This window comes from Pinus tabuliformis, chromosome 1_1 (genome assembly GCF_031772625.1).
Source record: "Pinus tabuliformis cultivar Carrire ecotype Pingquan chromosome 1_1, CPIR1, whole genome shotgun sequence".
Classification (NCBI taxonomy): Eukaryota; Viridiplantae; Streptophyta; class Pinopsida; order Pinales; family Pinaceae; genus Pinus; species Pinus tabuliformis.
The window spans coordinates 247,693,419-247,710,245 of record NC_142297.1 but is presented as its reverse complement, the minus strand read 5'-3'; the positions used below and the strand labels follow the sequence as shown (position 1 = coordinate 247,710,245).

At 38.3% G+C, this 16,827-nt stretch overlaps 1 protein-coding gene across 1 annotated transcript; it reads left to right on the top strand.

Moving 5' to 3' along the window:
• Positions 1 to 2,659: 2,659 nt before the first annotated feature.
• LOC149212445 (uncharacterized) lies at positions 2,660 to 3,469 on the top strand. Its single transcript, XM_089388691.1, has one exon. The coding sequence runs from the start codon at positions 2,660 to 2,662 to the stop codon at positions 3,467 to 3,469; it is 810 nt and encodes a 269-aa protein (XP_089244817.1).
• Positions 3,470 to 16,827: the final 13,358 nt, after the last annotated feature.

Sequence of the window (16,827 nt, the reverse complement as noted above, 5' to 3'; positions counted from 1 at the left end):
CCCCTTTGGGTTAAGGAGCCTCTCTTCATGCAAAAAGTCCAAGATTGTTGGAGCCAGCCTATCAAAGGCTCGCCCTTTTTCATCTAGGAGGAAAAGCTCAGAAGGGTAAAAAGAGTTCTGAAAAGTTGGGCCAAAACCTTGTCCAATCCCTCAACAGAAAGGAAAGCCATCAAAGACTCTCTTGTCTCTCATCAAACCCATATGGAGAGTGCTATTGTTATAGAGGATATGATAGATCAATAATCTCAGCTGCAACAAAGATACCATAAGGCTTGCTTAGCTGAAGAAGAATATTGGAGATTAAAGTCACAAAACCTATGGCTTAAAGTAGGGTACAGGAACACGGGATTCTTTCATAAGCAGGCCCAAGACAGGAAATGCTTCAACACCATTTCTGAGATCAAGGAAAATAATGACACGCACAAGGAATTCGCAGACATTAAGAAAGCAGCCTTCTCTCATTTCCAAAACTTGTAGAGTGATGACCAGGGGCCACTTCATCATCAAGATCTGCATGACATCATCCCTCAAGTTATCTCTCCTCGAATGAACGGGATTCTAGAGGCCAAAATTACTAAAGAGGAAGTTAAAAAGGCTCTCTTTGACATGGACCTGGATAAGGCCCCGGGGCTAGATGGCTTCTCTGCCCGGTTTCTCCAAATCTGCTGGTCGATTATCGAAAAGGACCTTCTCAAAATGGTACAAAAGTCACAAAATACTCAAAAAATAGGAGGCAGCACAAATTCTGCCTTCTTAGCCCTCATACCAAAGGAAAAAGGCGCCAACAACTTCAACAGATTCTGCCCGATTTCATTATGCAACACAGGGTACAAATTAATCACCAAAGTCATTGCTAATAGACTGAAGCCCATTCTACCCAGAATAATCCCGGAAAATCAAGGAGGCTTCATCCAGGGTAGGCAGATCGTGGACAACTACACGCTCGTTCAAGAGGCAATACATTCAAGTCTTCTTTGAAAGGAACAAGGTATGGTGATCAAACTCGATTTAGCAAATGCCTTTGATCGAGTAAATCATAGTTTTCTGTTAAAAGTCATGTGCAAATTTGGTTTTGGAGCAAACTTCATAAAATGGATCCGGGCATGCATCTCAGAGCCATGGATTTCCCCACTGGTAAATGGAAGAGCCACTGAATTTTTCAAAGCCTCGAGAGGACTTAGGCAGGCGTGTCCCCTCTCACGCCTGCTTTTCGTCATCCAAGCCTCAGTTCTCAGCTTCCTGCTAGATAAAAAGATGCAAGACCAAGAAATTAATGGGTTGTGTATAGCTAGAATGGTTAAGAACTTAAACCACGCCTTATTCGCGGATGATACCCTCCTATTAGACACTGCCTCTCTTTCCTCTGCCTCCAAATTTAAAGATGTGCTGGACAAATTCAGTGAGGCCTCAGGCAGCATGGTAAATAAGAACAAATGTCATATTTTCAGTTGGAACACTACGCCCAGAACTCTATCCGCCATCTCAAGATGCTTGGGCTTCGCAGCCTCCTCTTCATGGACTTCATTTAAATATTTGGGCCTTCCTGTTTTCCATAAGAAACACTCAACCAAAGATTGGCTTCCCCAGCTTGAGAAATTCAAATCCAAAATTCAAGCCTGGGGCTTTACCTGGCTCAACGCTGCTGGCAAAGCGGTCTTAATAAAATCCGTGCTCTTCAGTCTTCCACTGTTTCAATTCACAGGGCTTCTCGCTCTGGCATCCATATTAAAAAATATGGAAGAAATCATGCTCAGATTCTTCGGGAAGGGAGGAAAGAAGAATGAAAAAAAAAATCCCCTCATCAGCTGGGAAACCATTTCCAAGCCTTTGCGAGAGGGTGGGCTAAACTTCAAGAATCTCAGTCAGCAAAATATGGCTATGGCAGCCAAGGTGGTCTGGCGAATCATCACGCCCAAGCTAGGTTGGGCCCAACTGGCTCTCTGGAAAAAGTATTTCAGAGGCCCACGCACTTGCTACTTAGAAAACGCAATTCAGCTTCCAAATTCGTCCTTCCTAAAATTGTATGCTAAAGCGGCTTCCTTGATTAAAGAACACTCCTTTTGGATTCCAGGAAATGGGAAAAAAATCAACATATGGACTGATATAATTATGAACAGGGATCCAATTACAGACAGAGGCTCCCTAAACGATTTGCGTTGTTGGATGAACAGAGAAGGAATGAACTCATTGTGGGACATTTCCCAATGGAGCGACTTCATATGGGCAGGCTGGAAAAGGATTGAAATTCTGGATCAGTTGATAAACGAATGGATCACTCTGTTGGATCTTCTACACGACCTGACTCCCACGCTATGAAGAAAAAAGACACGAAAGGATGGGGGCTGAAGGAAGGTGTATACGTTGTTTCTAAAGGCTACTCCAAGCTGATCGAGAAGCCTCACATCCCCCCTGACCCAGCACCTTGGCAGGGAGTCTGGCACGTCCCTTCTTGGCCCAAGATCGATTTCTTCGCTTGGACTCTCTGCCATGGAAGAATTATAACTTATGACACTCTGCAAAGGAAAGGATTTCATGGCCCCTCCAGATGCCCGTTCTGCACAGAAAAGCATTGCACTTAATGCTTGAGTGCAATTTTTCCATACAGATCTGGGCCTCCTTTACCAGCAATTTTGATCCCATCTTTCCTCTGCCTAGATCTATGGTAGACCTCTTCTCAAATTGGACAAACAGGTACCCCGGACAGCCACCCAAAAATCAAGTTATCAAAACTGGATGGGCCATTCTTCCAAAGATCATTTGTTGGAAAATATGGCTTGAAAGGAACAGAAGAATTTTCAGAAATGCCAACCTAAACCATAAGGTTTTAGAAATCAAAATCAAATGCCTCATAAAGGAGTGCTTGATAGAAATAAATGATGACTCCAATCTCAGCCAACAAGACATTAACTGGGGCTCATCCCTAGGCCTGCAATTTCAACCAGCAGTCAGAACTGCCCCCATCCTTAAAGACTGGCAAATAAGGAGACCTGAATCTGAATTCCATGACTGGCTTAAATCACACTCAAGACACTCACTCTTCTTTGATGGAGCAGCAAAGGGTAATCCGGGCATAGCAGGAGCAGGAGGTGTTGTTGTAAATCCTCTGAGGGAAAAAATTCATTCCTTCTCCTGGGGACTTGGCCATGCTTCCAGCATACAAGCTGAGGCATTGGCCCTCTTCCAAGGCCTAAAGATACTCAAAGAGCTAAACATAAGGGAAGCTACTGTGATAGGCGACTCGCAGGTCCTCATAAATGCAATGATCTCCAACTCTCCAGCGCTGGATCTTAATCTAGCTAGACTGGTTTCTAGAATCAAAGGCCTGGGAAAAGCTTTCCAGAAGCTGAATTATTTCCATGTACTGAGAACGCACAACAAACAGGCGGACAAGGAAGCCAACAAAGCAGTCCTTCTTTCTGCCGGGGTCAAGATAAAAGACGAAGAAGAAACATGGGAACCCATTCCATAAGCTAGCTTTTGCCATGTTTTTATGTCTGCTTCTAAATAAATTTGTTTGTATCTTCAAGTTGGGGAATATCTCTGAAATTGATAAACTAGAATCCCTATCAAAAGGAAAAACTGCAAGATTCAACAGCACTCTCATTTTTACTAGAGAGATGCATCAAGACATAGAAGTCTTCAATGTAACTAGATTTACAGCTTTCAAACCAGGATGAATATATATACAGCATAACCGTTTCTATCAAAAAAAAAGTCAAAAACCAATCGGCCATGGTAGAGACATGAGGTATGATGAATCATGTGAAATTTAAAATTAATTTGATTTCAATGCTACACATAGTTTCATTTCACCATTTTCATCAAAAAATGTGGGTTGGTGGCATATGAGCATGATGAATTTAAACAAGTTAAAATGGCTTCTAGGGTAAAAAAAGAAATAGGACCTAGTGTTTACCATGTTAGGTAAACTTTAGCGTGTATACAACTAATTTGAAGGAATATGCCACTACATTGGGGGTGTACAATGTAATCATTGGAATGGACTAGCTAGAAGCTCATCAAGCTTTGAAAAGATATACTATTTCAGAAAGAAAACCATCCATTTAGATTATGAAGGAAAATCAATTGAGATTTTTGGTATCAAGAGAGGATTGTTGTTATGATTCATCTCAATGATGAAAGTAAAATGATGCCTCACAAAAGGTTGTAAGTTATATGTGGTCGAGACCGTAAGTTATAAGAAGGGACCCTCCCTTGATCAACACCAAGTATTTTCATAATTTGAGGATGTTTTCCCCAAAGAGTTGCAAGGATTACCACATGATAGGGAGATTGATTTCAAAATCAACCTAAAACCTGATGCAAATCCAATATCCAAGAAAACATATAGGGTGAAAGCTCTGGAACTTTGTAAGTTGCAGATGTAGTTAAAAGAACTATTATATTTGGGGCTTATTAGACCCAATATTTCTCCTTAGGGTGTGCCGGTGAATTTCATCAAGAAGAAAGATGGTTCCTTCAGATTGTGCATAGATTACAGGGACTAGAATTGAGCCACAATAAATAATAAGTAACCAATTCTTAGAATATATTATCTCTTCAATAAAATGAAGTGGCATTTTTCTTGAAAATTGATCTACAATCTAGATACCACTAGTTAAGGATTAAGAAATGTGGCATTCCAAAAACTACCTTTCAAGCTCAATTTGGATAATATGAGTTCATAGTATAGTCATTTGGTTTGACCAATGCACCAATTGTTCTTGAGCCTCATGAATGGAATGTTTCGAAAGTATATGGACCACTTTCTGCAAGTATTTCTAGATGATATTCTCATGTATTCCAAGAATGAAAAGGATCATGAAGAGCACTTAAGGGTTGTGTTGACATGCTTAAGGGAAACTAATTTGTATAGAAAATTGTTGAAATGCTCTTTATTTTAGAACAAAATCCATTTCCTCATGCACATCATTTCAAGACAAGGGATTTTTGACCCAAAAAAGGTAAATGCCACAATGGATTGGACACTGCCAAAAAATGCTCATGAGGTGCATAGCTTCATAGGGCTAGCCAATTATTATTGGAATTTTGTGGAATGGCTTGCAAAGGCTGTGAAAACCATCACCACAATAGAGTGCAAGGGTCTAAATGAATAGATTACTAACAATGCACTGATATTCAAGTGCCTGCAATGGATAAGGACTTCACAATTTTCATGCATCCCTCAAATAAAGGATTAGGAGTTGTGTTCATACAAGAAGGTGTAGTAATAGCTTACGTATCTAGGAAGTTGAAGAAATATTAAAATTTGTACACTACCTGTGACTTAGAATTAGCAGTGATGATGTTAGCTTTGAAACCATGGAGACACTACCTCGTTGGGAGAAGATTTGAGCTAAAGATTGATCATGAGAGCCTGAAACATCTCTTCACTCAAATGGATACAAATGCTAGACAAAGGCAATGAAGTGAATTCATGAGCGAGTATGATTTTTGTATTTCATACATCACAGGAAAACAGAATTTGGTGTTGCACATATGTTTCCATTAATGTCAATTGCACTCATTGATTTCAAATGATGTCAAATTCATGGGGAGCTCATTGATGTGTGTTGTCATGTTGTTAAGTGTAAGTTATCTAGATTGATGTCATGGATGGAGTTGCACAACCAATATTTGAAGGCATTTATTATTTAGCTCCTTATTCAAAATGTTAATGCAAAGTGTACATTTGGATAGGCCTCTCAAGGATCTTTCAAACTATATATAGCACTTAGCCTAACCCCTAAGGGATGAGGAAAAATCAGAGTTTGAAGTGTTAAAGTTTAGTCATGGTTTCAAATGATCAATGTTCTCTAAGGGCCCCACCTCATCAAATTGATGATAATTAGTAGCAAAAGGTTGAAGTTCAAGAGGAATATGCCGACGGTCGATGGGTAGTGACCTGGCAAGCTACTAGTCATAACATTCAATCACCAAGGAGCCTAGCAGTAAGTGCCTAGGCATGTATGGGACCACTTGGCTAGATATGTTGTTGTAAATAGTGAACACAGCCTAATGAGTAGCAAGCGGTGGAGTCACAAGGCTACCAATTACCTCTCTCTTTGACATTTTTCCTCATTTTGAAAATGATATTCAAAATAAGTTAAATTTCATCAAAGATCACAACTTTGTTAACACAAGATTCAACACTATTACAACAAAATACTCATTAAAAACTCAACATATCATTTTCAAAAATTAAACTTGTGGAAATTATAACACTAATTCTCCATCCAAATTAAAACCAATTAACTAATAACCATTCATTCATATAAATGTACTTTTATACTTAAAAAATAACTTGTATTTTTTATTATATACAAACACGTTATTAAATTATTATAATTATATGAATTGAATTTATTAATTATTTGAACAATTAATTTATAAAATTTTATTTATAATAATAATAAATTTTAAAATAAATAAACAAATAAACAAAAATATTATATGTAAAAAAATATACACTTTTAACCAAAATTTTGTAAACATAAAATTTTAATTATCTAAACATAAAATAATTAAATTATTTATGAGGATAAAATTCTAATTATTTGCCACATTCATCATAGGAGTAAAAATGTAAAAAAAAAATATATATATATAATATAGTATAGTATTATATTATATATATATAGATAGATAATCTAACACTAAAGATGCTCTGAGTACAAAGAAATAATTATCTTCATAATAATGCTTTGAAGCTGCAAATATATAGAATAATGAAAAGAATGGAACCATCATTATCTTTTAAAGCAATTAGAAAATATGAACTTGGTGCTTCCATGGAATATGTGGGCCAAGTGGGTAATTGTTAGGTACGCTTCCGTGCATACCTACGGAAATAGTTTAGTAATGGTTAGTAGGTTAGGTAACAACTAAAATATTATGTTTGGATTTTATATAGAAACGTGCATGAATGGGTGAGCATGTTAGTTTACTAGAGAATTTTGAGTAATGCAATCATAATTACTAAAATATTCTGTTTGGATTCTACATAGGAATATGCATGAATTGGTGAGCCTCTTAATTAAATTATGGAAACTTGTTTTTATGTGATTACGAGGTTGTTAGATGGAATATGACTTTATTTTGATGTCTAGTGTAAATTTAGAATGTTATTTATTTTGATGTCTAGTGTAAATTTAGAATGTTATTTAATTATAAATTAAATTTATATTTAATTTATGTTTTCGATTCATATCAAGATTATTTATTGAAACTTTCTATATTGTAATTTTAAAATAATGAAATTCCGAGTGTAATTTTCAAATTTTAATTAAAAAATATTTCAAAATAATGAACAAAAAGTATTTTAAAAGTGAATTTACATATTCATTAAATTCCATTGTAATTCAATAACTTCATAACTATTTTTAGTGGTTCATAGTTTTTCGATACTAGTAATTTTTATCATAATATAAAGTTTATACATTTCAAGAGAAAATTTCTTTAATGGTTCTAATTTGGGTTAGGTTTAATTTTTTAGGAAAATGAAACTTTTATGTAATAGAAAACAATTTAATGAGTTATTTAGAAAAATTAAATGTAATCATAATACATGTCCACATATGGTTGGATCTAAATTAAGATAAATGTTGATTAAAGCTTTTCATTTGCAAACAGACTTTAAATACATAATTAGTTCCATGTGTAGCCAATGCATTATGAGGAACTTCCTTTCAAGTGTAAATACATAATTATGTCCATGTGTAGCCAATGGATTATGAGGAACTTCCTTTCAAGTGTAATAGTTGTCATGAGTATGAAGATTTTCATTAAAAACTATTCAAAGAATATTACTTCTCCTACCCAAGAGAAATAATAGGTTTCAAAAGTTATCCAAGCCCTTGAACGAGTAAAAAAATAATCATAACCCTCCACTCAACACAGAATGAGAAAACCTAATGGCTTAAAACTATTTCATCATATGAGCCTTATTGAATTCACTAAACATGGGTAAACCCTACAAATCATATGTTGGAGTTGTGAGAAATCATGCCTCCTCGCTCATTGATATGCCATTCATAAGAGGGAATTCCAAATAGGGTTCCAAAGTAAAAATAAAAACAAAAAAGATAAAGCAATATAATCACCATCGACATTTTCTACATATAACTAAATTTTGAAAGTCCCAATGAAGTTTAAGTGAAGCTTATCTTTGCTTTTAGTTTGTAAAATGGGGCACAAATGTTCAAACTAGCCAATATAAGTAGAGAGGAATGAAATAAGTTGCTTAAAAACTAGTATTAATATGATTTGTTGTTGGGACAAGTAGGTTGCAAACAAACAAAAATATTTTTTTGTATCGACTTACATACAATACATCACATAATCGATATCCAAATACTCATATAAGACATTGAGATAAGTGAGGGCTCATTTACAATACTCAGCTTTTTGTTCTACCAACATATCCCATCACAAGGTTTTTGGGATAGAGATGCAATTGCCATTACAACGATTTCACAATTTAGCATGTAAGCTCATTGTCACACGGAATGAGTCAATCTTGCGGACAAGATAGACCTTCCTAGAATCTAACGATATCTAGTGACAAGCAAGCCAATCAAAAACTATCTTTCTCTAAATATGCATTTATAAACAAAGGCAAACAAGTGTTTAGGCCTACCTTGGGTCCAATGCAAGTTTGTGGAAGCCTCGCTCCTTTGGTCCAAATGAGCTCCCTTGTTGCGAATCTGCAAACACAAACAAGCAAACAAATTAAATAGCACCTTAAAATCCAATATCATAAAGCATACTTAACATGATGATCAAGGAATTCATTAAACAAATGACATAAGACAATTTGTTGAGAAAAATGAATCTGATTGTATTAATTCAAATCAAAGAAGAACTTTACAACCTGTGCCTTGATGCTGTACAAGCTCCTCCCAAGGTCCAACAAGAAGTCTCCTCTACTTTGACAAGTTTCATTCTCTTCCCAATGAAGCCAAAAAGGTATGTGATCTCTCCTCTCAAGCTTAACTAGGAAGTCTCAATTCCACCAACATTTACCCTCAAAAATGTTCAGCTTCTAACCCCCATAGCAACCAGACCAATGCCTTAATTTATAGTGCAATGGAGGGAAGTTACTAGGTCCTCCTTCAAAGGGATAGCTCCTCTCATCAAGGGATTAGCTCCTTCTCTTTTGGGATGCATGAACCACCTAAGAGCGACCAATCCACATCAAGATTCCTTCTAGAATCATCTAGAATTAACCCAAAGTGAGTTTTTTAGAATAAACTTGTGCCTTTTTGACTTTCACAAGGGTTCGCACCCACTCCTTTAGGGACAGAGCGGGCAGGTCCACAGTTTTTGTGAACAGGAGGTGCGGGACTACAGGCAACAGTGAGAGAAAGTGCGGAACCATAGCTTTGTTGATTTTTAATGTCTTTCTCTCATTTTCAAAGCTTGAATTGAAGAGCTGAGGTCTGAGACTTGCTTAGGAGGACAATACAAGTGATGATAGACCCATACTGACTGCAAATAATCATGGTGACGATATTTTTGTGTAACAGATTGCCCCCTAAAGTGCGAAGTCTGTAGTAGATGAGGATTTCATTTATCATTTAGGAAGAGTGAAGTACTTTATCATTTCAAGGATAATCTTGTGGAGAGCCCAGTCGGAACCTGTAAAAACATTCAATGCAAGATATATATATCAGATCATATCATCGCTGAGCTAGGCATTCCCATACTCAGATCAAAATTGACTTAGAAAACTAACTACTACTCTGATATAGGAATGATCTTGTAATAAATCACAAATATAGACACATGTAGACACAGTATGGATGCAGCCATTTGTTTATGAATAGTCCACAATATAATGAATACAAAATTCCTCGCAGCCTGGATTATGGAAACTAGATCCAGGGTCTTCATTTCTACTTCCCGAAACAGTACGATTCTATCCATGCGAATGAATGTGTTGAAGTCGAACATGGTAGAAACCACTTGATTACCAGTCAATGATGTAAACTGTTAACAAGTGTGAGAGAAACCACCAGTGATGTCAATGGCTCTCAAAGTACCCAGTATAATCCATGAGATGTGAATAGATGTGTTGATGTCGAACATGTCACGGAATCCTTTGATCGAAGGTCAATGATGAAACTTGTCGTCAAAGGCGAGAAACCTACCATTGAGGCATGCAGATCCCAAGGTACTGACGATTTCTAGATCATCTTTCTAGATAATGAGCTGAAGTCGATAGAAAGCGATCTGCCACAGGCAAGCCCACAACATGAAATCATAGATCAAGTTGAAGAAATTTAGTTGCAAGGACTGACTCAGGGATGGTCAAGATGGATGACAGATATTTTGCAGATGAATGGCTTTATTGGCAGTGACCTCTTGAACACATAACGACACAACAGATGGTTTGGTGACAATTGACCCAAAGTTAATACCCGGAAACCGGCTGAAGACTTTCAATGTGGTTTGATCAACTGTTAGGCAAAGGATTTCCCAACCCAGGTGAATAAAAGTGTCGTGTTCAAGAGCGGTTACAAAGTATGACAAACAGGCTCATTTTTCTCTCTTTTCCCCCACCATTTCTGGCAAGTACCTCTTTATTTTTGACAAGCTTAAGGAGGATAACATTTGCTTGATTATAAGCTCATCCTTCGGATGAGTCCAACTTAGTTTAAATTCGAACCCTAAGAAGGAGTGGTTTGTTCCTGTTTGTAATTGAACAGGTCCTTTACTGTGGAATTTTAACGAGTCCAGTATAGGAGAAACTCGGCGTTTTTCAATTTTAGAGAGTCTGAAAAAACTTAAGAAGACTCTGGGGTTGACCTTTTTCGTAAATTTGTGTCTCCCAAGCCTGAAAAAGTATAAAATAATACTTGAGAGAACCGCTTGATCTTTACGACCAAGGAACACTTTTCGTAATTAGTGCCCCTGATCCGAAAAAGTAAAAAATCAATCAATGACACGTCGTTTTATAACCAATATCGAATTTGAAACGACAAAAATCCGGCAATCTTTTCATGTTTCTACGGTCAGAAAAGAGCTGTAAGTGGACCGTCTTTTTAGTTCCATTTTAACAAGTTAAAAAGAAAAACTCGGCAATCTTTTCATGTTTTAGGAGTCAGAAAAGAGCTTAAAGGTGACTCTAAATGTTTTTTTCGTCGAAAATGATCGATTTCGCCTGAACAATCCGTTATCCTGAACAAAAATTGCAAACATTACTCATACCTGTTTGAGATGGATAAAAATGCTGCAAAAGTTACCTTTCTAAAGTGAAACATAAACAAATTTACAATTCATTTATTCAAAAAACTTATAAAAAGGGCTTTTGTCAATTCATTTTTACCGTTGAAGATTTGGGTGAGAAAATAGTGCTTTTGTTTAGAAACTTCCCGTGAAGATTGCAGAAAATCCATCCATCGGAATCGAATGCAGTCTCCTCCAGGTAATCCAGATCATCCTAATCTTTAATTTCAACTGTTTCAATTTGTGTTTTAGGCTTTTATTTCATTTTTTAGAGGGTTTTTAGGTTAGAAACCCGCGCGGGGGGGGGGGGGGGGGGGCACAGGCATAACACCGGCAGTATGCGGACCTCGACTTTTTCTCAATGGGGAAAAAGTTAGGGGTCCGTACCTTCCATGAAGGCAAGGTGCGGACCCATGCACTATCTCTAATAGAGAGGGTGCGGTCCCCGCAGCAAGGGTTTTTAACCCAAAAATTCTCAAAATTGACCCAAACAATTTAATTTCTTGCATTCTAATTTGCTTTTTTGTTGGATGCAGAGTGTACATCATGCTTGATTGGTGAGAACGGGAGCATGAGGACGTGGATCTTGCCACGTTAAATCACCAACCTGCGATCGATGCACTGAAGGCATGCGGCTTGTACAAATTCTGGGCCATACCTGGCATGAGGGCCCAGGTGGACTTCTTGCAGTGGCTGGTAGACAGGTGGAGCATACAAGACTAGTGCTTCTTCATTGGTGGCCACCAGCTCAAAATTGATCCGACAAACATATACTTTTTGACTGGTTTTCCTAAGAGAGGCAAAGACTTGACTTTATTCAAGACTAGGCCAGGTGGCCAGTCTGTCGATAGCCTCCGGCTAGAGTTCTGCAACAGCTAGGCTAGAGACAAAGGGATAGACATTAAAACCATATCCCGTCCTGAACTCATGGTGATCACGTTTACTATTACCAGACTTTGCGGGAGTGCTGCACTACATATTTCCACCAGATCCCAGCTGCAGATGGCAGTTGACTGCTTTTGAGGCACCATCTTCAACTAGTACAATGCTGTGTTGGCTAATGTAAAAGGCCAACTAACTAGATCCAAGAACGTACAACTGAAGACCTTTGGTTATGGGGCTTTGGTTGTGAGCTTTGGTCTGGAGAGGGTCCCAATGTTGGTCCCACAGCACCTTACTGTTGGAGCTGGGCTTCCTCGAGAGCCCAAACTGATGTGATCGGTTGCAGTTATGGCCCGTCATCCGGACGAGGGGACAGAGGTCATTCGATTCAAACCTGAGTATTTCCATTGGTTGGAAAACTAGGCTTTTGCTATTCAGGACTTCCCTTATGCTGGGGTAGATTTTCGCGGTGACCCAGACATGGCTCTTCCACCAGGAGAGCAATGGGATGATTCAGGTAAAATCATTTTCAACATTTCCCTATTAATTTTTTTTTTGTTTTTATGTCGTCCCAAAACTGATAGCAAAAGTTTTAATGCAGATGTGTGTCCATAGTGACCAGCCGCTCTCCGGCCTTATGAGAGGAAACAACCAACTGCAGCGGCACCAGCCCCACAGGACGAATCAGCAGAGACCTTGGCCGAGTTGGAGAGTCATCTAGAGCGCTTGACAGGGGACATTCCAGAGACCGGCATATATGACATTCCTCATCGACTACAACGCTATGTGATTGGGGTCCCAAGACCTTTTAGAAGGTTCCTTTGTAAGGTGGCCCGTACAGTGGTTTCTTATCGATATCATCACCAGCGATAGGATGATCGCCTATTGTAGACACATATGACATTTTTACTTTCTGTACTTATCATTTTTGCCGATCATAAGGTGTTTTTCAACCTATGATCGAGGACGATGTATATTTTGACACACTCCTATATATATCACTATTACTGGCTTATGTTGTAAATCATGTTATGGAATGCTTTTAAATTTACATGTATGATTATTGAAAATGTCTACTTAACATTCGAGAAGCAATTGCATCTGATAATATATTTAAAGATCTTGGAATATGCTGATATTCAATATAATAAAATTCACGTTTCAAGAGACGCACTATCAAAAATAATCTCAATAACACTGGATTTCTAATGGCATACACTCTATTAAGCTGTAATACAAAGCTGTAATACAACGAGTTCAGAATCTAACCTCACTATCAAACTCCGAATCCCAAATGAAATAGATTTAGATAATAACTCAATCACTGCAATATACTCAACAATTTTGTTCGTTGTTTGACCGAGGCTTACCCCATGCATAGATACCAACTCGTCAGAGGGCGAATAGATAACCCAAGCTGCGGAAGAAATGTTCTGTGTATTACGACAAGCACCATCAGCGAAACCAATGTATGTTTGGAGAGGCATCGACATCTACAATATCAAGAGTAAAACCAAGATAAGCAGGAATAATGACGAAAAACACTCTCTAAGCTAAGCACACTTTTTAAACTAAAACACACCAGCTAGAAAGAAAACTATCCTAACTAAAAATCTCCATACCCATTCCTTAAGCATAATACCTCTTTAGGTAAAGACCATTTCTAGGTTTACCTAAAGAGTCCCCATCAAAGAATACCAATTCATAGGCTCCTTTTGCTAGCTTTTGCTTGACAACATAGGGACCATGCCACATAGGAACGAATTTTCCAGCGCCTAATTTATCATTAGCTTGATCGTACAATAAGACTAGATCTCCTTCCGAAAATTTCGAGGGGTCACATTTCGATCATACTGAGCTTTAATACGTTTTGCGTGAGTTTTGATCGCCAATGCAGCATCACGTCGATTCTCATGCAATTGAGCCAAGTATAACAAACGTTTTTCCTCTTCGGAAGTGGCTGGAAGTAACTCAATGGCCATTTGCAATGACGTGATTTCGCATTCAATGGGTAACACAGCTTCCAGACCATAAACTAGTTGGAAAGGAGTGAACCTTGTTAACGTTTTTACTGAGGTTCGATACGCCCAAAGCGCTGAAAATAGCATGTTATGCCAATTCGAACGATGAATCCCAATGATTCGTCGGATCATGATGACTAAAACTTTGTTGATGGATTCAACCAGACCATTAGCTTGTGGATAATAAGGAGTTGAACTATCGTGATGCAAGCCAAGCTGGCCTGTAAGTTCGGTCATCATAACGTTTCGAAAATGACGCCCATGATCAATGATAATCACTTGTGGAACACCAAACCTAGCAATTATATGATTGAACACGAAAATTGCAGTTGTTTTTCCGTCTGCCTCAAATGTAGGCATCGCCTCGGCCCACTTGGTAAAATAATCTACCGCAAGGATGATATACGCATGCCCCCCAGCCGAGTGAGGGTTACATGTAATAAAATCGATACCCCATTTGGAAAAAGGACCAATGGAAATTATAGGGTGGAGAGGAGCTGGTGGAGCGCGCATCTTTCGATCAAAAATTTGGCAGTTGTGGCATTTCCAGACCGCGTTAATACAATCTTTAAACAAAGACGGCCAGAAGTAGCCATCACGCAATATCTTTTGGGCTGTGGCATACCCAGACATATGACCGCCACATGCTCCAGAGTGACAGTCATTTAGAACCCTTTCAGCTTCCTCGTGAGTTAAACAACGTCAAAAAATGGAGTCCGCCCCACGACGATAAAGAGTATCTCCAATAATTCTGAATTGTTGGGACTAGAATCATATTTTTCGACGTTCTGACCTTGAAATTTTTGGTCGAAAGGATTGGGTCTGGAGATAAACGATGATATCCCCATGCCACGAATCTAAAGTGCTGATTAGAAACAAGGATTCGTCCGCAATGGTCTCCTCCGCCACAGTTTCCGTGTCAGCACGCGGGAAGTCACACATTAACTCCGTAAAAACTAAAGATTTCTTAGACTTAGATTTTTCAAATTCCAAGTCGATCTCCTGCAGGATCACAATCCACTTGGAGTACTTGCCCCCTAGCAATTGTTTGGTCAAAATGTAGATCATAGGTTTGCAATCAGAAATTACTATAGTTTTACGTAGTAAAATGTAGTGACGAAAACGTTGGATAGCTTGAACAGCTGCCAATGCCAATTTCTCCACATGTGAGTATTTTAGCTCAGCTGGATTTAAAGTTCGACTAAGGTAATATATCACATGTTCAGTACCGAATTCATCTTCCTGAACTAAGACCATTCCAATGGTGGAATGAGAGGCAGCGTGATACAAGAAGTAGTCCTGGTTGTAGTTGGGCGGATGCAATAACGGTGCATGGGTCAACGCGTGTTTTAGTGCATCAAAAGATTTCTGAGCTATCTCATCCCAATAGAATGGAGTATTTTGTTTTAACAACTGGGTAAAACCCTTTGTAACCTCGGCATAGTTAGGAATGAATCGTCGTAAAAAATTTGCTTTCCCTTGCAAACTTTGGAGTTGGCGAAGACTCGGAGGAGGAGGAAATTTGACAATAACTTCAACCTTCGAGGGATCGACGTGAATGCCGGCTTTCGAAACAACAAACCCCAGCAGTCGACCCATTTCTATACAGAAAACACACTTGTGTGGATTCATCCTAATCTGATAATGCCTACACCTCATAAAGATTGCTCGTAAATGGATGAGATGATTAGCTCGATGTAATGAATGAGCAAGCAAATCATCGAGATAGGGTTGCACAATGTGCCTGATGTCATGAAACGCATAAGACATGGCCCTTTGAAAATTTTCCCCGGCATTCTTGAGCCCAAAGGGTAATTTGCAATAAGCAAATGTCCCCCATGGACAAATGAAAGCCGTTTTTGTTGGTCGACAGGTAGAATATTGATTTGGTTGTATCCGGAAAAACCATCCATGTAGGAGAATATTTCGTTTCCGGCACAATCATCAATGATTTGATCAATATAGGGAGTTGGGTAATTGTCCTTTGGACAGGCTCGATTAATGTCCCTATAATCGATACATATTCTTATTGTCCCTTGCTTTTTGTTAACCGGAACAATATTCGATACCCAATCCGTTAACGGGATCGGATAAATGAAAACTACTTTGAGTAATTTTTCAACTTCTGCTTTAATAGCAGCAATTTTTCTTGGGTGAGCCTGACGCAAACGTTGACGGACGGGTTTAGCGTCCGGGTAAGTCTTGATTTCATGAACAACAATTGCAGGGTCAATTCCTAGCATTTCCTCATATGACCAGGCAAACACGTCGCAGAATTCTTGAAATAGGGCCTTATATATTTGAATTTCATCTTCTGTACACGAGGGACCTATATGAATGTTTTCAACAATTCCCGGCTTAACCGAAATGTCAATAGGAATAGTTCGAGAGATGTTTCCCAAATTTAACTCCGAATCAGGATTTTTCATTGGATTCTGAGGTTCCTTGACATATTCAGTCGTAAAAATTGATGAAAAATTATTTTCAAAACGATCATTCTTGGGTAAGAACGAAGATCTGTGATGGAGATCTTCCCATGGTAAATCATCTACACATAGGATTTCACGAATTTGCTCATCAGAGTGAACAAGTTCGGAAAACGTTGTTGCATCTGAGCTTGATGTGAAAAGTGATTCCTCATGGACCACATTCATTAAGTCAATTTTGGTTGAAGATGGGTCGGTAAACGATTGCA